We start from the raw sequence: 23,603 nt of genomic DNA on the forward strand, positions 1-23,603 counted from the left end.
ACTCAGAGGGGTGGAGAGGGGAGATTTGGGGGATCTGGCTGGTCCGAGGAGGAGCGGGATGCTCTGCGTGCTGCCCCCAAAGCAGGGGGAGGGACAGAATGCTGGGACTGGAAGGTGCTAGTGCCCTGGGTGTGTGTGGGGCAGGCTATGGGTGCTAGTGCCTTCGGGTGAGGGGGGGCAGGTCCCCACGCAGGCAATGGGGCCGGTGTCCCCGGGTGAGGAGGGGCAGATCCCCATGGAGGAGGCGATGGGTCCTAGTGCCCCCATGTGAGGGAGGGAGGGCCCGTCCCCATGGAGCAGGCGATGGGGGCCAGTGTCCCCCGGGTGGGGGGGGGCAGGTCCCCACAGAGGAGGCGATGGGTGATGGGGGCCGGTGCCCCCGGGTAAGGCAGCGGTATAAGGCTTTCCCCGTAGAAGGCAGATGACCGGAGGTGAGGGGCTGGGGCAGGCCCAGTGACAATGGTGGGGGTCCTCCGGGAAGAGGCAAAGAGGGGGGTTGGCAGAGGGGTCTGGTAATGAGTGAGAACAGCAGCGAAAGGCTGGAGCCAGAGATGAAGCCAGAGGACCCTGGAGGCTGTGAGAGGAGAGAGGACAGAGCGATGCTGTGAGTGGGGGCCCCTGACACAAGGGTGGGGAGCTCCCAGGATGCGGGAGGGAAGGGCTCAAATGGCTGCCTAGGCCTGGCCTTGGCCTCTGCCCAGGGCTGAACTTCACCCTGTGCGCCGGCTTTTCCAGCTGCAGATACGTGTGGCGGGAAAGACTAGCTGGGTGCTGCAGCGGGGCAGGGTGAGGTGCAGATTGGGTGCCCAGGGTCAGATGCACTGTCATGGGGGGTGTTGAAGGGGAGCCGTGCAGGACTGAGGGTCGTGAGCAGCTCTGGGCCGGGCGTATCCCTAGTGGAGAGCGGTGCAGGATGCGTGCTGCTGAGGGGTTGCTATGTGCATACCGGGGGGGAACAGGGGTCCCCGTCTGGGGGCCGCGCAGGGCTCGGTGAGGGTGTCCCCGGGGGCCCCTGTCTGGGGGCCAAGTACGGCTGGGCGTGGGGTCTGTAGCTGGGCTGGGGTGAGTGCGGGCCGGCGGGGGGAGTTCCTAGCCCGGGTGGGTGAGGGCCGGTGGCAGGGGGGTGTGTCTCTAGCCAGGGCCGGCGGGGGGCTCCCTAGCCTGGGTGGGTGTGGGCTGGTTGTGGGGGTGGGGGGTCCCTAGCCTGGGCCGGCGGAGGGGTCCGGGCTGGCGGGGGGGGGGGGGGGTGTCCCAGGCCAGGGCCAGTGGGGGGAGGGGGGATCCCTAGCCCGGGTGAGTGAGGGCCACCGGGAGCGGGAGGGGGGCAATCCCTAGCCAGGGCCGGCAGGGCGGGGGTCCCTGGCCCAGGCGGGTGAGGGCCGGCGGCGGGGGTGTGTGTCTCTAGTCAGGGCCGGGGGGGGGAATCCCTAGCCTGGGTGGGTGTGGGCTGGTGGGGGGGTGTCCCAGGCCAGGGCCGGCAGGGGGGGGGTCCCTAGCCCGGGCGGGTGCGGGTCGGCGGGGTGGGGGGGGTCCCTAGCCAGGGCCGGCGGGGTGGGGGGGTCCCTAGCCAGGGCTGGCGGGGGTGCGGGCCGGCGGGGGGGGTCCCTAGCCCGGGCGGGTGGGGGTCCCTAGCCAGGGCCGGCGGGGTGGGGGGGTCCCTAGCCCGGGCGGGTGGGGGTCCCGGGCCAGGGCCGGCGGGGTGGGGGGGTCCCAGGCCAGGGCCGGCGGGGTGGGGGGGGGTCCCTAGCCCGGGCGGGTGGGGGTCCCAGGCCAGGGCCGGCGGGGCGGGGGGGTCCCGGGCCAGGGCCGGCGGGGTGGGGGGGTCCCTAGCCCGGGCGGGTGGGGGTCCCAGGCCAGGGCCGGCGGGGTGGGGGGTGTCCCTAGCCCGGGCGGGTGGGGGTCCCAGGCCAGGGCCGGCGGGGTGGGGGGGGTCCCTAGCCAGGGCCGGCCGGCGGGGGGCTCCGTCGCTGGCCCGGGGGCCCGTGGCTCGGCCGGGCGGGAGGCGCCGGGCGCTAGGACCGCGCGGAGGCCGCGCTGCCGCTCCCTCGCCCGGGCTCCGCTGGCGGGGCTGTGCGGCTCAGTGCTGCAGTGGAGGCGGCGGCGCTGCGGGAGGAGGCCTCGCCGGGCAGGGCAGGAGGCGGCGGCGGAGGGAGCGGCGGCGGCGGCGGCGGCGGCTCCCGGGAGGAGGTCCAGGCCCGGGACTGGCCGAGGTAGCGGCGGGCCCCAGGCGGCGGAGGGGGGGGGGGCAGCAGCTTCCCCAGGGCCGATCCTCCCCTTCTCCGCCTCCGGGGTGGGGGCGGTGCCATGGGGGCAAGCGGGCACGGGGCGGGGGGGCTGGCACCCGGGCACGGGGACGAGAAGCTGCCGAGCCCCCCCCGGCTGCAGCCGCCCCCTCCCCGGGCTGCATTGGCCCTGCATGGCCAAGCGATCTGCCCGAGGTGGTGCATTGACCCCCCCCCCCCCTTTGCTTTTTTGGCAGCCGGTGCCCCTTCCTCCTTCCAAGTTCAGGTGCCCCCAGTCCCACTGCCCCCAGCTCCAGGGGGGGGAAGGGGTCGGTACTCTCCCTGCCGTGCCCCCAGACACCCCGATGTGAGGACATTGGGGACACACGAACTTGTGATCCCTCCCCCCGGGGTGGGGTGGGGTGGGGTGGGGGGGGGCTGTGCGGGGAGATTGCCCCCTGAGTAATTAATGAGTCGTCAGCTCCATCCCCTGGAGATACAGCTTTTGCATTGAATATTTGGGGGGGGGGAATTGGGGGGGCACCCAGCTACCCCCTTCTGTGGGGGGGGGGTCCTTTATTTCACGTACATGTTTGCAGACGTGTCTTGGCTGCTTTGCATGGCTCCCGGCTATTATTTTTTTGCAGCCGTGCACTGGGGTTTTGTAAAAAAAAAAAAAAAAAAAAAGAAATAAGGTGGGGGAGGAGAAGGGTGGGCACGGGTCCAGGGCAAGGGAATAATCCCCCTCCCCCTCCCTCCCATCCTTCCCTGAAGTGGAAGGGAGAGTCGTGGTTGGCAGGAGGGTGGTGTGGAGGGCAAAGCGGAGAAGCAGGAAAAATGGCAGCCTGGCATGACCCTGGTTCTCTCGCCGTCCTCCCCCCGATTCGTTCCTAGCCTGGGCCCTCCAGAGAGGGGGGCTTTAGGAGACAGGCTGCAGCCTGGGGGTGCCTGTCAGGGACTCAGCCTGGGAGGCGATGGGGCGGTTCTGCAGACAAGCGGCAGGGGTGTAAGGCATGGGTTGAGGGCAGGGATGGGGGGATTGCTCTGATCTGCTGGGAGCGGAGTCCATCCCTGGGGAGGGGGTCCCTGGGCACCCCCACCTGTGGCTGGGTCTGTGTGTGTGGCAGGTAGGAACCCCCTGGAGTCTGGGCGGGAGATGCTGCTCCGCCGCTGGACTGTGCCTGCCGAGGGCCAGGGTTGGGGTGCAGGGAGGTGTAAGTCCCCAGGCTCTGCTAGCAGCATCCCCTTGCCCTGGAGCGTTGCTGAGGGGATGGGAGGAAACCTGCCCGCTCTCCCCCACCAGACACTGAGGCCAGGCCAGGGAGGGTGTGGTGCACTGTAAGGAAGGTGCAGGGTGGTTGTGTTTTTTTTTGGGGGGGGGGGGGGAGGAGAAAAGGGAGGATTCTTCCCCACCATCCCATCATCAAACCCAAGCCCAGGGGAGTGTTAGTGGGACACAGACCCTGCCAGGGGCAGAGGAAGCTGCTGCATCCCCGACTGGATATGGAGGAGCCAGGGTGGTTCACAGCCCCCGATGAGGCTGGGTCTCTTCTCCTCCCTGTGAGGAGCTGGGTGCAGACGTGTCCTTGAACGCTTTGCATCTGCACTGATGAAGGGCAAGGCATCACAGCTGGGATTTGGGGGAAGGAGGGAGGCTGCATCATGGATCTGGCCCCCTCCCCAGCACATACACACTCACTGCAGGGGAATTGCCTCCATGGGGCCATTTAATCAGCCCCACAAATTAGCCCTGTAAAACTCCGCTCCCTTCCCTCCTGCCTGTGCCTCTTTCTTCCCTGCATTGCCTGCTTGGCTGGTTTATCATCCTGGGCCTGGCAGAGGGCCAGGCCCCATCCCCTCCCCCCGGGCTCTCTTTTCTCCAGCCTTTGGGCCGGGATCTGGCAGGCGGTGTGTGTGTGGTGGTAGTAGTGGGGGGAGACACTTTGAAAATCTCTATTCCCCCCACCCCAAGTCCTCTTGTCTTTTTTATTTGTAAATGGCCTCCCTCCCTCTTTTCCATCCTCAGCAGCAAGGCTGGGCTGCCTGTATTGTGACAAGGCTTTGCAGCTCCCTCCAAACACAAGAAGCCTAGAGAGGTTTTGCAAGGCAGGCTGGCAACTGAGATGGGCATGTTACTCATTCTGTGCACACAAGTGTCATTGACTTAGCCTGCCCATCTGTGTGTGTGTATGTGTGTGCGCCCGTGCGTGTGTCTGTTTCTCTTGCGCTCTCATCTGTCACTTGGGAGTGACAAAGTCCTATGGGATCTGCATGGAGATTCTTTTTCTTATACACGGTCATTTCAAAATGATCTTTATCAAACGCTTGCCCTGCTCGGGGAGGGAGCACTGCTGCCTTTAGCCTCTGAAAGCTCTCAGTCCAGGATTGGGGCCAAGGGGGGAAGTTGGCATGCTGTTTAATCTCCAGGAAACCTGTTTAAGGGGGGTGCTGTTGTGCAGAAATATTGGGAAATGCACTAAAGATCCACTTTGAAGCCCCATCTATAAATTCAGGGTTTTGAGTCTTTGCAGGACTGTGTGGTTTATTTTCCGCCTGATGATTTTGCTGTCAAAGAATAGTCAGATGTCCAGCTGGAATGGGAAAGAATCAGACTGTAAGTCATTAGGGGCTGGGTAGTTTGGTCTCATACATACAGGAGCGAAGTTCATCTCTTGTATTGATTGTGCTAGTTTTCATCCATTGACCTGTTTCCTTCTGTAAGTAAAATGCAAAAATCTATATGGAGAAAGAAAGGCTTCTTCATGGCTTGGAACTGAGGCCTGAAAGATTTGAATCTGTTTATGACGTGTACAGTGATGCTCCTACTGTTACCACAGACTTCCCTAGCTGTCTCTTTTTATGTTTATTGATGAGATAAGTTCAAGTTAGTGATGCCTTTTTTTCAGTGTTCGAGTGTGCGTGTGTGTGTGTGTGTGTCTTTGAGCAAGTGAAATTTTCCTCTTAGCCTAGTTCCTCTTTTTTTCTTCCCTTTGTGCTGTGTAGATGGCATCACAATGATTGGTTTTACTGGATTTGCATTGCTTTGCTAAGTGGATGATTGCAGAAATAAACCAAGAGGTAGGTCAGCCGCTATGTTTTGGTAAAGTGCTTGTAGCCCAGTAACCTCTGGAGAGCCTAGGCTGTGAAAACACACAGTGCTGTACATATGCGTATATTTTTAACTCCGCTGCTTATATGGGCCTGGAGTACCGTTTAGAGAGGTGAGGTTTCTGCCTGAAATCCTAGGGAAGGAGAAGGCCTGGAAATTTGTAAGCAAATTCTTCAAATCCAGTGGCTGTGAAGTTCTTGACAATAATGGAAGAGGAATTGACCTTTTTGTGTTAAGTAACTGCTCTCAATAACTCTTCACACATGCAATAGCCTTTCATGCTGAGTCAGCTCAAAACTTCCTAGCAGGAGTCTTTTTTCTTAAAATGAAATGTCCACAAACATCTCTAGGAAATAATGGATACCCATATATAACACTGGACTAAGGGCTTGCAAGCAGTTCTATAGTAGAGTGGCAGTGGGATTAGAGTCCAAACAATGTTTCCTTAGCTGCTTAAATAATCTCTAAATTTATAAGTGTCTTAAAAACATCTCTCTGGGTTAGTTGGAATGAAAACAGAGCCAAAATGATTTAGTTCCTAACTTCATTCTCAGGGAAACGGGCTGGGTAAAACCCCGGAGGGATGTTTGCATTTAAAAAGTTGGCAGAATCCACTAATTTGATCCTGCTTTGCAAAATATTGTTGAGGGTGGGCACCACCCCTTTCACCGTAGCACCTCCCATTGCTTACTGTAGTTTGTTTGGTTTTGGGACTTTACACAACGGATACTTGAAGCTCTGCTTCTGGGCAGCAACTCTGGGAACCTCAGGTGATTTACTATTCATTCTGCATCATCCTAAAAATATCACTACACAATTGCGCATCACTGCTTGATTGCTTCCGTGCTGGCCTCTCCCCACACTTATACCAAACCATGGGCTGGCTTTTTCCTTGCCCTTTGTTACAGTTGGGGTTCTTCTAACCTCCAGCATCCCTGCTTTGCTCAGCCTACGATTCTCCTAATCTTCTCAGTGTGTGCTTGAGAACAGTTTGAGAGGTTTCACTTATAAATCCCTTGAGTGTCTCCGAACAGCTAAGGTCAATGGTAGAAAGTAGATTTGGCTGCAATTCTGATGTATTGGTGGTGACGTAACAGAAAGGGGTGCCCCGCTTTCTGCTCTAGGCTTCTTTGAGCCTGTGGCAGAACTGCAAAGGAAAACAAACTGGCACAGTGATGCTCTTTATTACTCTGATGAGTGTGTTTAATTTTCCATGTGGAATCGGCTGTTTTGATATATGGCTTGTGTTTCATGTGGGGGTTGTTCAGAATTGGCTACATGTAAACAGTGAAATGTTTCATACTTCTGAGTGCAGTTTTCTAGAGAACAAATAGTAGAGTTTGGGACCAAGTTGTTCCTGAATTTCCCTGTAGATTTTAGGCTGTTTAGTTTTGTAAATGACGGTCTTCTTGACCTACTAACTAGGAACTTCTCTAGCAGCCATTCCGTTAGTGTTGGGGTGGGTGGGTGGGGGAGGGCTGGGAGATTTCCAGGGACATGTGAAGCAAATGTTTCATAGAGTTTAAGGTCTGATCAACTAGTCTGGCAATTACATTTCACTCAGATACCTGCGTTCCTTGTTCCTAGATGTGTAACTTCACATTATTATGTTAGCAGTGTAGGAGAGGATCTTAACTGCTTAGGTTACAGTATAGGAGAAAAGAAAGTCTTGTGCAGAATAACTTTCCATCAGGCTAGTTTTGGGACCTTTCCCGTATCCTCCTCCTTTCCGTCTAGTCTGGTGCTGAGAACCAGCCATTCTTCCCCTCCAACATACCTGTTTTTCTGTGTATTTTCACCTGAGGTGTGTGCTATCACTGTCCCCAGCACTTGGCAGAGTTGATGATCTGTTTTTGCTGAAATTCACAGGATACAGTATGTAGTTTCATATAGCACTCTGTGAAGGTAAAAGCCAAATACCAATCGAGATTTTGACTCCTTTGCCTAATTTTGAATAATAAGCAAAATATTTGACCACAGAAGTTTATAATTAGCTAAGTGTGTTTAACTGGATCAAGCCAATACTTTTATTATCCATGACAATGAATTTATTACAGGTGGTGCTATCACTTCTAAACCATTAGCCCTGAACATTTTTGACAAATATGGCTATGATTTTTTCTGTAGATCTTTCTCTTGTTGGAATGAAAAGAGAGAATCTCTCTCCCAATTTTCTTCTTTTCTGAATGTCAAGAGTTGTGGCTTGCAGCATCATTTAGTTGTTGATACCATTTTGGTATCTGACTTTAGGTTGTAAGGAGGGATGGATTTGTTTGCTACTTGCTTGGGAGACCTCCAAGGAAGGCTCAGGTGCAGTAGATGCTGACTCAGGGTAGGTACCACTCTTGCCTCTGAGTCAATACTCAGTGAACGCTGCAGTGTTTTGCTGCTGGAGGGGGTGGTAGTGACTCGTCTCTCTGAATCAGTGCTCAGCTAATGCCCCAGTGTGATTTAGGATGGATGTTGGTGGCTCAGTAGGTGTGTCTCAGTAGGGGAAGGAGGGACTGTGCAGTCAGAGGGGGTGTTGGTGACTCAGAGTAACTAATCATACTTTGCAGCACTTGTCATGTTTCAAAGGCTTTGGACAGGTTCCCTAATGAATCCTCACAGCCCCCTGGAAAGCCCCCTATTTTGGCCCTTACCCCCCATGTCTGTGCTGCACCCTGGTGCCAGGTACATGGGACATGCACTGTGTTAGCAGAGGTGCTGTCTTTCACATGAGGAGTAAAGTTCAGGTCTTAAGTATTTGTGGTCATTAAAGCTCGCTGAGTACTTACTCCCAGAGGCAGGGTGTCATCTCTGTGTCATGACCAAGTGCCAGCTTGGGTAAGGGTAACTGCATGCTGGCATACCTCAAATTCTGCATGTACTGTAGTGTCAGAGCAAGGAAGCAGCTCCCTTCAGCTCCTGGGGGCGGGGGGCGGGGGAGGAGTGTGTGTGTCTATTTGTAAACGTAGTCTGGAGGTGGCTGCATTTCAGTGATCTGTGCACACTGCATGCGTGTCGTGAAAGGGCCTTGGGGTCTCAGTCTTGGGGATGAAGCTTGTCCTCATTATTAATAGCTGGGGTAGGAGGCGCATGAGCTCTCCTCTTCAAAAGGCCCTGAAATAGAATGCTTGTTAGGTTTCTTTGAGTTCCCAGCATGTGATCGGGCTGAAGCATCCTGACAGCAGGACTTGAGGAGTCCTTAATAAACCCTGGTTTGTCAGCACTGTGTGTATCATAGAAGGTAACCCACTTTAAACGCCTCTGCCGGTAGTGGGAGTGACTGGCAGGTCCCATACAAGCTCTGCCTTGTGGGAGAAGTGCCGTAAGTTTTCTTCCCCACTTGCCTTCAGTTGTAAGGTCAGACTGAGCTGTTAAATACAGGAGCAGAGGAACGTGCAGACAGAGTCCTTCCCTGCACTTCAAAGGCAGGCGCTGGTGCGTGAGTGGGAGAGCCAAGCAGGTGGCAAGGAGAGGATTAATTTGAGATCAAGCTTTGAGACCTGCTGCATTAACTGGGTGAAACTCTTCCAGTGTGCAAGTTTCTGCTCAGCCTTTGCTAGTAATGTGCCAGTAATAACTCCAGGCGCTAGCGCACAGGAGAAGGAGTGCGTGCTGCCATCAGGATAGCGAACACCTGTTGTGGGAGCAGGAGAGGAGCTCACCGACTTGGGTAAGGTTATTCAGAGAGCTTGGGGCCAAGGCAAGGCTGCTGTGAATGGGCCTCACAGGTTCCACACTGAATGTGGGTAGCCTGCTTCAGTCGTGTTTCTTTGCAGACTCTTTCCGGCGATGTTTAGAGGTAAGGAACGTTGTGTGGACCTTGTCAAACCTCCTTTAGACAGAGAGCAGGATCCCTCGCTGGTTGGACAGGGAGTCCACTCCCTCGTGGGGCTCACAGCAGCAGCTTGTGGTTACTAGGGGAAAGAGGGGCGCTTACACTCCGTTGTAACGGATAGCTCACTTTGAAGAAGAGTGGTTGTCTTTATTTAAAGCTCCGCAGAGGGCAAAGGGGGAGGCTAGGTGGTGAGGCTGTCGAGGGATGGGGGCGGGGAGGAGGTCTTCATTGCTGGTTGTTCCTGGTGCTCCCCCTTGCATATTCCCCATCTGCCTGGTGTTTCTTACGCAGCCCGACTATTTTTAGTGCATTTGGAGACCATGTTCGCTGGAAGCGAATCAAAGCCTGAGAACTGGCTATTTTTCAGAGTGGAGCTGCGTGCTGCTCTGAGCGAGCCATTTCTCTGGGACATTGGGGATGACCTGGGGTGGGGGCTGGCTGGCTGTGTGGAGCTATTTGCTGGCCTGGTGTGTGTGTTGGAACGCCTTCCTAATGGCAGAGCTCCCTGCATCTGGGGGGAGAAGTGGCTGACAGAGCCATTTCATATGGGTTTGGGGAGGCTTACTTAGAAATCCAGGCAACGTTGCCAGCAGCTCAGCTGGGACCCACGGGGCGGGAGACCCACCAGAAGAGAATGTGTTCTGTGGTGAGGGGCCCCAAGGGGCACAAGACCCCTGCAGTGGAGCTGGACTGTGTGGAAATGGAGGTCCAGAGGGGTTGAGAACCTGGCAAGGGAGTCAGATGGCATGGGGGGCAGGGCCCTCGGGATCATGGGGCCCTCAGGATCATGGACCTGGATTGCCTGGGAGTGCTAGGCCAGAGGGATGATGGAGGGTGGTGAAGCACTGGAATGGGTTACTTAGGGAGGTGGTGGAATCTTCTTCCTTTGAGGTTTTTAAGGTCAGGCTTGACAAAGCCCTGGCTGGGATGATTTAGTTGGGGTTGGTCCTGCTTTGAGCAGGGGGTTGGACTAGATACCTCCTGAGGTCCCTTCCAACCCTGGTATTCTATGATGAGACACCCTGACTAAGAAGCTGGATTGCATGGGGGGGTGCAAACCTGGGGGGTGTCCGCATCCAATTGGTGCTGCTTAAACCAAGCAACAGGTGTGCTCCCCGCCCCAAGGAGCTCACAGTCTAGAGATACAGTGAGTAGAGAGCAGGGCACAACACACATGCAGTTTTGGGAGGTCTGAACAGTCCCCGGGCACTCCTCTAGCGCAATGTGTCGTCCAGAGGCAGCACAGCAGAGATGGAGCTTCAGGGTGAGGGCCTCTCAGCTGAGCTCGGGGAAGGTGCTCTAGGTGTAAGGGGCAGAGGTGTGGGGGACACTGAGAATGGGCATTGGAGGCTGACACCATTCGAGAGGGCAGGGAAGCACCTGGAATTTGGCAAGGGGAGGGAGTCATGCAGGGCTTGGAAGGGGATGACAAATAGCTGGCGAGAAGGGATCTTTGGTCTTGTCTGTGCTGGAGATGCTTACACCAGTTTTCCTGCTTCTCAGTTGTTTGAAAAACACCGTGTCACACACGTGAGTGCATCACCCACTTGCCAGGGAGGCAACAGGCATTGCAGTTTCACCCCAAAATGTACAGGGGTCACATCTCAGTTGGCTGAGGGCAGTTGTTGCACTGACCTCTTTGACAGCTCCCTTGCCAGGCCAAGCTCTCTAGCTCCCCAGCTGAGAGTCTCCTCTGAGCTCCCAGAATATCTCTGCTTCTCCCCTGGGCCATGACCCCATATCCACACCTTGGTTCCACAGAGCCCCAGCCAGCAGTCCAGGGGCTGACTCTGCACTCTTAGCCCAGCTCCCTCCTGGTTTCCTCCCCTGCTGCCGTCTTCCTTTCCAGCAACCCAGAGGTGTGCTGAGGCTGCATCAGGAAGAGTGAAGCTGGGAGCTAGTCCCTTGGCTACCAGATTCCTGTTCCCTCTGCTCCCCCCAAACCCCACAGGACTTGCAGGTCCAGAGTGGGGGTGGGCAGAGCTGGGGAGGAAGGATACTGCGGGGGAGGGACATGGCAGGGAGCAGAGTGCAGACCCAGGTGCTGAGCCACCTGCAGCCCCAATAGGGGAGGCTATAGAAAGGGGTGCTCAAACCTCCCGGCAGAGGGGAAACCGCTCCCAAGTGTTGGTCCCAGGATTCCTGCTAAAAATGAAGGGGCAGGGAGGGGGAGGCTGATTGCAGGGGACGCCCAGCCCCATGGCCTCTGCACAGAGCAGAGGTGGGTGGGGGTGGGACGGGGACGGGGACGGACAGGGAGGGAGAAGCTGAGTGCGGGGGACGCCCAGCCCCATGGCCTCTGCACAGAGCAGAGGTGTGTGTGTATGGGTGGGGGGCGGGGGGCGGATAGGAAGGGAGAGGCTGGTTCCTGCCTCTAACCCAGCTCCCTGGCCTCTGCACAGAGCAGAGGTGTGGGTGGGGTGGGGGGGACGGACAGGGAGGGAGAGGTTGAGTGCGGGGGACACCCAGCCCCCTGGCCTCTGCACAGAGCAGAGGTGTGGGGGGGGCAGGGAGGGAGAGGCTGATTGTGGGGGACACCCAGCCCCCTGGCCTCTGCACAGAGCAGAGGTGTGGGGTGGGGAACAGGGAGGGAGAGGCTGATTGTGGGGGACACCCAGCCCCCTGGCCTCTGCACAGAGCAGAGGTGTGGGTGGGGCAGGGAGGGAGAGGCTGATTGTGGGGGACACCCAGCCCCCTGGCCTCTGCACAGAGCAGAGGTGTGGGGGGGGGCAGGGAGGGAGAGGCTGATTGTGGGGGACACCCAGCCCCCTGGCCTCTGCACAGAGCAGAGGTGTGGGGTGGGGAACAGGGAGGGAGAGGCTGATTGTGGGGGACACCCAGCCCCCTGGCCTCTGCACAGAGCAGAGGTGTGGGGGGGGCAGGGAGGGAGAGGCTGATTGTGGGGGACACCCAGCCCCCTGGCCTTTGCACAGAGCAGAGGTGGGGGGGGCAGGGAGGGAGAGGCTGATTGTGGGGGACACCCAGCCCCCTGGCCTCTGCACAGAGCAGAGGGGGGGGGGCAGGGAGGGAGAGGCTGATTGTGGGGGACACCCAGCCCCCTGGCCTTTGAACAGAGCAGAGGTGTGGGGGGGGGCAGGGAGGGAGAGGCTGATTGTGGGGGACACCCAGCCCCCTGGCCTCTGCACAGAGCAGAGGTGTGGGGGGGGGGCAGGGAGGGAGAGGCTGATTGTGGGGGACACCCAGCCCCCTGGCCTTTGGACAGAGCAGAGGTGTGGGGGGGGGGCAGGGAGGGAGAGGCTGATTGTGGGGGACACCCAGCCCCCTGGCCTCTGCACAAAGCAGAGGTGTGGGGGGGCAGGGAGGGAGAGGCTGATTGTGGGGGACACCCAGCCCCCTGGCCTCTGCACAGAGCAGAGGTGTGGGGGGGGCAGGGAGGGAGAGGCTGATTGTGGGGGACACCCAGCCCCCTGGCCTCTGCACAGAGCAGAGGTGTGGGGGGGGCAGGGAGGGAGAGGCTGATTGTGGGGGACACCCAGCCCCCTGGCCTCTGCACAGAGCAGAAGTGTGGGGGGGCAGGGAGGGAGAGGCTGATTGTGGGGGACACCCAGCCCCCTGGCCTCTGCACAAAGCAGAAGTGTGGGGGGGCAGGGAGGGAGAGGCTGATTGTGGGGGACACCCAGCCCCCTGGCCTCTGCACAGAGCAGAGGTGTGGCGGGGCAGGGAGGGAGAGGCTGATTGTGGGGGACACCCAGCCCCCTGGCCTCTGCACAGAGCAGAGGTGTGGGGGGGCAGGGAGGGAGAGGCTGATTGTGGGGGACACCCAGCCCCCTGGCCTCTGCACAGAGCAGAGGTGTGGGCGGGGCAGGGAGGGAGAGGCTGATTGTGGGGGACACCCAGCCCCCTGGCCTCTGCACAGAGCAGAGGCGTGGGGGGGGCAGGGAGGGAGAGGCTGATTGTGGGGGACACCCAGCCCCCTGACCTTTGAACAGAGTAGAGGTGTGGGGGGGGGCAGGGAGGGAGAGGCTGATTGTGGGGGACACCCAGCCCCCTGACCTTTGAACAGAGTAGAGGTGTGGGGGGGGCAGGGAGGGAGAGGCTGATTGTGGGGGACACCCAGCCCCCTGGCCTCTGCACAGAGCAGAGGTGTGGGGAGGGGGGAGGGAGAGGCTGCTCCCTGCAGCCCCCCCAGGCCACAGCCTGCCTGTAGTGGGGCAGAGGAAGGAGAATTGTCTGGGTTTTAAGTTTCTGTTCTAGAAGCAGCAGCCCTGCCTGCCCAGCAGCCCCCCACCCTCCTGGCTGGGAACGAGCTGCGGCTGGAAAGCTCTAGAAACAATTTGCAGCTCCGGTGCCAAAGGCAACAGCAGCCCCGGCCATGGCTAATGCAGGCAGCATTTTCCATAGCAACAGGTGCTTGGCTGCGGTGGGCAGCCCCTGCTGGGGGAGGGGGGCCAGCATCTGTCTGGGACGGGGGGGGGGGGGCTCTGTGCCCCGGGACAGGAGTTGGGGATTGACGGGGGGCCAGGGAGGGGCGAGGGGGCTCTCCTTGGAGTCTGGAGGAGCCGGCTAGCATGGTGTCCGGGTGGCGGGGACCCTGGTGGGTGGGGGGGCCGGCGGAGCTGGGGGAAAGGGGCCCCTGCCCGGCTGAGTAAAGGCTGCGGCGTGTTAATAATTGTCCCTGGCTGGGGGCGAGGCCGCTTGAAGCTGGTGCCTGCGGGTGCCGTGTGCGATGGTGTTCCGGGCCTCACCCTGCGCCCTTCTCTGTGTTTCCTCCACAGGTGGCAGGAGGGGCCGGACAGACGGACGGACAGACAGAAGGCTCGGGACATTGCTGCTGGGGCAGTTTTTAAACTTTCTTCTTGTTTTTAAAGTTTGAACTTTTAAATTTTATTTTATTTAAAAAAAAGCAAAACTTCTCAGCCTCCCCCATCCCCACCATGCCGTCCAACGGGTCTATTGACACCAGCAGCGCTGCTCCAGACAGGGAGACGTCCGACACTCACAAGGTAAGGAACACGGGCAGTGCTGGCCTCTGAACCTGGGCACCCCAACTCTGGAGGGGGGCACAGTCCTTCCCACTCTTTGATGGCCCACATGTGTGATGAATTGGGTGGGTCTCAGTCCAGTTTCCTGTCCACGTCCAATGCTGGCTCTAACTGGCAGAAGAGCTGCTGGCGGGTGGGCAGGGCTGGTGTGAGGGGGAAGGGCTTGCCCGGCCGCTGCCTTGTCCCTGCTGTGGGGATGCTGAGGGTTCAGGCGCTGGGGCTGTCCATCTGGCCCCAATGTTGTCAAAGGCCCATGTCAAGTCTCACTGGCTGTCTGATTGCGGGGCGGTGGGGGAGGGGCTGGGGGGAACGTTCTGGTGTCCAGCCGGCAGGGAGGAGAGTGGGGCCTGGCCAGAGGCCTGTGCTGGTGATCTGAACTGGGGGTGGGGGCAGGCGCTGAAGCGGCCTGAGCTGCAGAGTGGGATTAGAGCGGATTGAGCTATTTCTGGGCACTGCTGAATGGGGGCGAGTGTGACGGTGCTGGTGAGACCTGCTGTTACCCTCGCTGCTGTCGCCCGCCAAGAGAGGGAAGCCTCTGGTAAGGCAGGGGAGGGAATGAGGGCAGCTGTCCTGTTGGTTGGGGTGGTCTTGGGAGGGCAGGGGGATGGCTGCTTTGCAGGCAAGGGCTGGTTCACCTGCCCCTCGGGGAGCTGTGACAGCAGGAACTGGGTCAGTGCCCTCCATGTGGCCCTGGTCTGACTCCACATACCTGGGTGGGGGGACTGCACACCCCTCAACCAGGGACATGGGGGAGGGGGGGACTGTACACCCGTCAACCAGGGACACACGGGTGGGGGAGGGGGGGACTGCACACCCCTCAACCAGGGACACGTGACGGGGGAGAGAGACACCCTGGGTGGGGAGAAGGCTGGCAGGGGGGGAGAGACCCACCTTGGGGAGTGGGTGGGGGAAGTAAAGCCTCAGCATGCACACTGGGTAGGGGAGGGTAGGAAGAAGACACAGACTGGAGTGGGGGAGCACACATTGTGGGGAGATGCATGGAGAAAGGACAAAGAGAGAGACAGATATGACCACCTGGCGTGGCCGTGAAGAGAGGACAGATGTGCACAGATGCACTAGGGGGAGTGGAGGGGGAGACGCGCACACACACATTGGGGGATGGGACAAGGAGATGCACACACTGGGGGGGCAGGACGCAGAGGCGTGCATACACTGAGGGGTGGGACAAGAGGCGTGGACACTGGGGGGGCGGGACGAAGGGAGAGAGACATGCTGGGAGGCGGGAAGAGGGGAGACACAGACCGGCTGGGGTGGGAGGGGGGCGTGGAGGAAGAGAGGGGGAAGCACAAGTGCCCATGTCAGAGCTGTGCTCATTTGCCAGCCTGAGTGGGGGGGGCTCCAGCGCCATTGCTAATGCCAGGCTAGAGCGGGAGAGCTCAGGTAAGCCCCAGCTGGGGGAGGGACCTTGTGTAGCTACACACCTGCATGGCCGGGAGAGAGGAGCCAGGCCCGCTGCGTGTGCTGGGGAGAAGGCGGCACAGCGGGCCTCTCTGAATGGAGTGAGTGTACATGTGAGCGAGTTGGCGGGGGAAAGGGTCCCACACGGAGCTGGGCAGCAGTGGGGCCAACGGGAAACAACCATTTGCTGTTTGGTGGGGAGCAACAGCTCAAGGCGCCCCACACCTCACTTCCCTTCTTGGGTCCTGATAACTCTCAGAGAGGGGTGTGCAAGTCCAGTAACAGCAGCCTCCTGATGGAAGTTTAACAACTTCCAGTTCAGAAAGGAACAAAAGTCTGCTCTCCGGCCCCAGACTCCCCTGGCCTCTCAGCTCCTCACAGCCCTTCCCAGCCAGGGGAACTCCCCGGCCTCTGAGTTTTCTCTGCAGGAGCCTCTCTCACTCCCTGCTGCTCTTTATCGGGGTGGCAGCTCCCATCCCCAGCCGCTTCTAATGAAACCCCACACCTCCTCCCCAGAGCCAGCCAGCTCCAGACCTCCAGTCCTTAAAGGGACAGGCCACCTCCTTACACAACCTCACCCTTGCCCAACCACAGGGCAAGTTTCTACCAACTTTGTTTCTTCCGTCACTCCTTGTTTTGCCGATAGCAATACCGCCAACTGGCTAAAGCCACAGAGCAGCTGGCTCTTTCCTCCTTGATGTCCTCCATCTCTCCTATTTGGAGATGAAGCCCACCCACTTGTCCACCAGCATTTCAATTTGCCATGCTAAGCTCTGCTTATCTGTGGCTAGCTCGTTGCTTTCTTGCAGGGCCAGCCGCACATCCTCCTTCGAAGCAGCATGTTTCCCCTGGTGTGTCTCCTTCAGAGAGAGCAAACCACTAATCTCCTCTCCCGCCAGTTCTGTGTTTACACCCCTTTGCCGACCCGCTGGCCTGTCCTGCCACTCCCGAGGCGCTTCCCTGCCCTGGTCTGCCTCTGGCTTAGCGTCCTTCTCCCACAGCCCCAAATCCGTCTGCTCTTGAGCAGGAGGCGGGGCTACTACGTGCATCACTGCCCCACTCCCTCCTCTCGCCTCGGGCACAGAGGGCTGGCACGCTTCCGAGAACATACTAGCAGCCTGCCAGATCTTTCCCGTCTTACAGACCCCCTCGTTTTCTTTGCCAAGGGCCTGGACCTCATTAAGACACGTCTTCAGCGCAGGTCCTTCCTTCCCACGCCTGAAACACCTCTTAGAGGGAGTGTTCGTCTGGCCTCGTCCTAGTCAGCCACGTCTGGCGTGCCACTTAGGGGACACCCTCAACTTGGCCTGTTGCTCCCCTTCTCCCCCTGCTGCTGTTGTTAACTGTTCTTAAAGGGGCAGACCCTCCTGGTATCCCCCACCACTTGAAACAGATGGCCAGGCCCTTCCACCTCCACACCACCCTTGGCGTGTCTCTTCCCCCAGCCCCTGCCGAGTGATCCCACTGCCAGCTGGGGCCCTCCACTCTTGTGTCCAGGATTCCCACATTAAAGCGTAGCAGGATCTTCCTCACCTGCCGGCAGTGATCTCCCGGCGGCTGCACTGCCTGGGTTGCCAGATGATCCTGCAGAAGTTGCAGAAGGAACATTTGGATCCTACCTCCTGTGCCGCTGGCAACGCCCTGGGCACCCCTCATGGCCACGGGCCGGCCCCTGGTCTCAGTTACCCTTCTTGGTTTCTCGCTAACTCACAAAAAGAGGCTTTTACAAGTCCAGGAACCGCCGCTCTCTTTAGGGTCTGGTTATTAGCTTAAAGTTCAGAAATGAATCCAAAAGTCTGCCCTCCCGCCATAAACTGGGCCCAGCCCCAAACTCCCCTGGTGTCTCAGGGTTTTCCCTGTTTCCGCTGGCTCCTCCCAGCCCTCCCTAACTGGGCAACTCCCCTGGTCTGCGAGTCTTTTCCGCAGGAGCCTCTCTGGTCGCTCCTGAGTTTCCTGAACTCTTCTCCCACGGAGTCCTGCTGCCCTTGACAGGGGAGGCAGCTCCTCCCTCCTCAGCCCTGCCCCCTACTTGCTGTATCTCTAGTCTGCAGGCTCCTTGGGGGCGGGGCGGGGAGGGGAGCACCCCTGCTGCTCGGTTTGGAAGGAGCCCAGTGTACTATGGGCGGTGATGAATAAATAATAATAATGAAAGACTTTCTGTGCCAGCAGTAACTAGTAAACTGCAGCTATTACAGTTAAACATTTTTAAATCAGCAGGAACAGATAACTTGTACTCAAGAGTGTTAAAAGAACTGGCTGAGAAATTCTCTGAACCATTTATGTTGATTTGAACAAGCGTAGGATCACTGGGGAAGTGCCAAAGGACTGTAAAAAAGCTGCTAATGTTGTACCAATATTTAAAAAGGATAAATGGGATGACCATGGAAAGTATAGGCTGATTAGCCTGGCAGAATCCTGGAAAGGCTGATATGGGATGTGGTCAGTAAAGAATCAAAGGAAAGGTAGAGTAATAAAAGCCACTCAACATGGTTTTATGGAAAGTAAGACTCGCTAAACAGGCGTGGGATTGTTTTTTTGATGAGATCACAAGTTTAGTTGATGAAGGTAACTGCTGACACAATATACTTAGATTTTTGACTCTGTCCCTCATGATATTCTGATTAAAAATGACTATTATCTGAATCGATGTCATCGTCGTCGTCATGGCGAATCCCAAAGGGACATAGCCTCCTTGCGGATTGAGTGCCACTCGGACTGATCTCTGGCTAGGTCCTTAGGGTGGTCTGGCTGGGCATTCAGTTTATGTCCATCATTGGCAAACGTACCACTTTTGGTGGCTGCGTGATTGCCGACTGTAACACGGTTTCTTGGTAAATCAGCTTCCTCATCTGTTGGTCTTCCATTGTAATGATGTGTGTGTACCAAGAAAGCTGCTGAAACCAAACCCAAGTGAGGGCTGATTTCCAGTTGCTGGGTCCAGCGACACATGTCCCCATTGCTCTGCCACTTGACATAGAGCAGTCGACAAAGACCACAAAACCGTCCGTCTGCTGCTGTTCAGCCGTCTTCAGCGCCCACGTTTCATCGCTGTACGATCGAGTTGGTAGCACCGTGGTGCTACAGATCCACGGCTTCATCGCAAGCTTAATGTCACAACATCCCCACAACGGCTTCCGAAGGGCTCAGAAGACACAGCAGCTACTGCTGTGCAAGTGTTTCCGTTTCTCAGGCATCCTCTGGCCCTGTCCCAAGTCTCTGACAGCGGCCACCTGCCTGACATTCCATCTGGGCAGGTTAATACTGAACTCATTGTAATCGGGAGCTGGAGGGTGCTCGATGGGAATGGCCAGGGTTTATCTGGATCAATGTGCACAAGCTTCTTGCCCAACCAGATTGGCATCAGGTTTCTGATAGCCGACTCTGTAATCTAGCAGAAAAAGACATAACAAGATCTGACGTCTGGGAGCTGAAGTTAGACCAATTCAGACCAGAACTAAGGTGCGAGTTTTTAACAGGGTAATGAACCACTAGAGGAACTAACCAAGGGCTGTGGTGGATTCTCCATCCCTAGATAATTTGAAATCAATACTGGTTGTTTGTCTCAAAGACACACCAGAGTTCAGCCAGAAGTTATGGGCTTTGTACACAAATCGCTGGGTGGAATTCTCAGACTAGAAGATCTCAATGGTCCCAGCTGGGTGAGATCAAGCCATGCAGAGGCTGGAGAGAGCAGGCTGGCAGGGGGGAAAAAGGGCAGAGGGTGGGGGAGAGTGGGCCGGGCGGAGCAGGTTGGCTGGGAGGTGGTGTGGCGGGACAGATTGGTAATGGTGTTGAGGCTCACATCAGCACAGATCCAGCCACGGCTTGACTTAGGAGGTTTAGCGTCAACGAATGTACAGAGAAAAGATTTACCCTCCCGCTTTCTTAAACAGTGAAGCAATCGGTGAGCGCTCTCTGCCAGCCAGGGGTGCTGGAAGTGAGGAGGGCTGCAACAAGGGACAGCTTGCTCTCCCTCCCACAGCGGGTGGTCTCTCTAGAGCCAGTTTATTTCTGGGCCTCTCGTTACCAGACAAAGTGGAGGAAGTGTCGAGAAGAGACACACACATGCTCTGGGGGCTGAAGGATCTGACAGATGAGGAGTCATTACAGAGCTATGTGTGGCCACCACGGGAGGAAGAGGGATTGGTGAGAGTGGCCCAGACATGGGATGGAATTAAGAAAGGGCAAATGAGAGATTCCCTGGCAGGAAATGGATTGGGCTGGGGAATTGTCTTTCAGGGAAGGGCTGGAGCTCCTGTTGATCAGGTGAACACACACATGACAAAATGCCAGAAAACATACAATTGGGAGCAATCTTTCCTGGCCCTGGGGTGAACAGGAGCAACTGGGTCCTGACGGGGCTGTTCTGGTTCGGGGTGAGGCCAGCTCACAAGCTGAGGTTAGCATGCGGAGAATAACTCTCTGCAGAACTTTAAGGTGGAGTGGGTGACTCTTCCTCCGAGGCAGGGCTGACCTCCGTGCCCCATTGCAGCAGTGGGGGATGCTGTTCTCTGGGAAGTGCCTCCGGCGGGTGAGATGTAAACCTGAGGCCCTGACCATCTGTGCGCCATTTCCCAAGAGTTAACGGGTTAGTCCCAGTGTCCTACCTACATCCCCGCTCAAGTGATTCTGCTGTGCCCTCCTGGGAGCCCAGTGCAGTTTCCACCAGGTACAGCTCTCCTTATCGTCATGGGGCAAAACTCAGCCCTGGTGTAAGTACGCAAGACTCCCAGTGTTTTCCCCTGGGTAGCTGTTAAATAGTTGCTAGGCCCCACCCCAGAGGCTGCTGCACTCCATACGAAAGGAGCAGCAGAGGTGAGCTGATGCCAGTGACCTCAGTGAGCTTTCCAATGCCTGCTTCATGCAGCAGCTCTCCTTGGAGGTAGTTTCCCTGTGGGTTGTTGCTTGGCAGCGGAAGGAGAGAGCTGTGCTCCGGGGACACTCCAGGCAGCCAGGCAGTTCATTAAACCTGAGGGGGAGGCGGAGCTGCGTGATTTATGGGGGGATGAGTCAGCTCCGAGCCAGCTGGAGGAAGCAGGGAGGCTATGGCACAGACACTTTGGAGATGCAGCCTCTTCGCAGAGAGGAAGGGCAGTTCGCCTCCTTCTGCCAGATTTTGCCTCCTCTGCTGCCCTTCATCCATTCCCTGCATCTCTGACCCCGTGGCTGCAGCCTGTGCGGATTCTCCCGTCATGGTGGGATGCAGGTACTGTCCTGGAGAATGCTCCATGGACTCTGGTTCTACGGTTTGCCAGCTAAACATGCGCAGGGCTGGTCAGTACTGGAATGGGTTCTCTCCAGGGAAAATGTAAACGCTGCAGGCCTGGTGCTGGTGATTCTGTAGGTGTTGTTCTTCCTCAGCCGGGCACTAAGGGGTGCCCTCAAACTCAGGTTGCTGTGTTTCCGTGGGGAGGAAAGGCCTCCCCTATGCATAGTCCGGGGGCTGTTCTTCAGTGTAGCAGTGAGGGGCGTGCAGGAGGGATCTGTTTGGCACTTTCAGTGCTTACTTTGCTGAGCCTATCTTGCATCTCGGGCCTGCTGCTCCTGCTACCTTCTGCTCACAGCAGCCGCCAGGAAATTGTTTAGTCCTGTGGTTTGCTAGCCTTACACCTGGCTTTTGCAGACGTTGTTATGCTGTGCTTCCTGACCAGCAGAACAGCAATAATAGTAACCCTGAGGTGACCCAGGCTTAACAGGTTGAGTGGAGGCTGTGGCCTTGGCGTGGCATTGTCCCATTGGCTCCCAGATAGGCTTGGCGTATGCTGAATTCCATCCCTGAGTCACAGATTGCAGCCCTGCCAAGGAGAGGAGGTGTCCCCTTATCTCACAGAGAAGGCCCCCCATGTCCAAGCTGCCTTCACACAACACCTGGTGCAGGACCAGACACACCAGGCCCTGCCGTCCAAGAATCTGGCCCATTCATGTAAGCAGAAATCATGGAAGCACTGACTGCAAATGGAGCCACCACCTGTGACTGCTCCATCCCTCCTGAGAGTAAGGGGTAGCAGAGAACACCTGGGACCACTCCTAGCAGAGACTGTCAGCACCTCCCAGCCGGGGGGAATGTACCGGCCACATGAAAACATGATCAGTGCTAAAGAAACCATCATCCTGCACCGAAGACCTCACAGACCACCAGATGGCCTCCTCTGGGCCGTAGGTAAGGGAATTCCATGGCCCAGGCCCTTCCTCCGGCCAAACCCAGATGACCATGATGGTTAGCCAGTCCTCCATTTCCATAGCCTGCCAAGATTCGGTCCTCTCCCCTGGACTATTCAAGCGCCGTATGCAGCTGTTGGAAGAGCTGGTGACACAACAAAGGCTGAAGTGCCAGCGGCAGGCAGTTGACACCCAGTTCCACACCCGCCTTACATGCAGTGTAAACAGCACCACCATTCAGCTTTCGGAGTCTGCCAAAACCAGCACCAGGCTGCAGGGCAGCTGACTTGAACTGAACCCAGGCAAGGCTGAGATGATGTTGGTAGAGAAAAGGAAACTGCTTTGTGATGTCCGATTCCTCCTCAACATCACCACCATCTAGAGCATCAGCCCTTGGACTGGTAAATTGATCCACATCATATGGCCCCTTCAGACGCCTCGGGGTACTGGGTGCCCAAATAGTTATGGTGGCAAAACACGCTCACTTCCATTTGAGACTGAGGAAAAGATAGACCGGGCCATGGAGATCCACGCATTCATGGCCTCCAGGACTCAGTAGTGCAGCTTGTTCCATCTTCCTCAAAAAGCTCCAACGGGGACAAAGTACAGCAGCTGTTCTGCTTGTCCACACAGATTGGATGGACACATCATCCCGAGCCCTGCTCTCTCCATCAGCTCCCCACTCAATCCAGGTCAAGGTCTCTGTCTTGATACTCAAAGCCTCAGAGATTATCGCTGGCCTCCTGAGAGACACCTCTTCCTCTGTGGCCAGGGCCTTCCACAACAGCTGCATTATGCTGGAGCAGTGAAATTATCCCCCACCAAGGGAAGAGAGAACTTTCCCACGTTCACTGGCCATGTTGCTTCATCAACATCTCTAGGGCAGAAAAGAGTTGCTGTACTTCCAGCTTCTGCAGCCAGAGATCGCTGGATGGGAAACCACCTCATTGACGTCCTCCCAACTTTGTACATCTCATGACACAAAATGTCTTTTGGGAACCTCAGAATGTGCAGAAGAGCCTAGTGAAACAGTGTTAACAACATTGATAGGACATGACCCGAAACTGCTTCAGCTAAAGCCTGCACTGCGGAACTCACTCCCAAAAGAGAGGAGAGGCCATGGGATCCACCAAGCCTAAGGCTGCATCAGAACTCCGCTCTTTCACTTAGCTTCCCCTCTGTTGGTTCACAGACCCAGCACACTGTTTATTTCTAGCTCTGCCCTCCCCAAATCTATAAACCAGTGGTTTTCAACCTTTCTAGATTATTGTACCCATCAGAAGGCTGATTTGTCTTGTGTACCACAAGTGTTACCTCACTTAAAAACTACTTGCTTACAAAATGAGACATAAAAATACAAACGTGCCACAGCACACTAGTACTGAAGAATTGCTTACGTTCTCGTTTTTATCCTATAGTTATAAAATAAGTCGGAACCACCAGGCTGAGAAACACTGATATAGTATCTAGAGCAGTATAAACAAGTCATTGTCTGTATGAAATTCTTGTTTGTACTGACTTCGCTAGTGCTTTTCACTCTTGTAAAACTAGATGAGCTAATGTACCTCTGGAAGACCTCTGGGTACCCCCAGGGGTACGGGTACCCCGGTTGAGAACTACTCAAGCATTGTCTCCTGTAGGCTGACAAAGGGAGAGAATGTTGGTGTGTCCATGTTAGCTGGGACGTGCTTGGACACTGTGGTGGCTGGGAGTTGTCTAAAGAGAGCTTCTGCGCTGCCGGGAGATAGAAGCAGCATAGAGGGAGATGGGTGGGAACATAAGAGACGACTGCGGGGGTGCTCCAGCCCTGAAGCACTCAGAAAAAAATTAGTGGGTGTTCAACACCCACTGGCAGCCAGCTCCCCCAT

The 23,603-nt window shown here is 56.9% G+C and overlaps 1 protein-coding gene across 5 annotated transcripts in view; it reads left to right on the top strand.

Annotated features, from left to right (window-relative positions):
- Positions 1–2,086: 2,086 nt before the first annotated feature.
- The window catches only part of DNMT3A (DNA methyltransferase 3 alpha), a 200,796-nt gene continuing 179,279 nt past the window's right edge, over positions 2,087–23,603 (top strand). For 3 of the 5 annotated variants that reach the window (XM_054021772.1, XM_054021774.1, XM_054021775.1), the window contains exons 1-2: positions 2,088–2,210; positions 13,891–14,118. In XM_054021772.1, the coding sequence (XP_053877747.1) occupies positions 14,050–14,118 (69 nt within the window). In that variant the 5' untranslated portion in view covers positions 2,088–2,210; positions 13,891–14,049. Of the gene's footprint in view, positions 2,211–13,890; positions 14,119–23,603 lie in introns of all 5 variants that reach the window. The other 2 variants (XM_054021771.1, XM_054021773.1) reach the window with 2 other exon arrangements.

The sequence above is a fragment of the Malaclemys terrapin genome, chromosome 3, assembly GCF_027887155.1.
Source record: "Malaclemys terrapin pileata isolate rMalTer1 chromosome 3, rMalTer1.hap1, whole genome shotgun sequence".
Classification (NCBI taxonomy): Eukaryota; Metazoa; Chordata; order Testudines; family Emydidae; genus Malaclemys; species Malaclemys terrapin.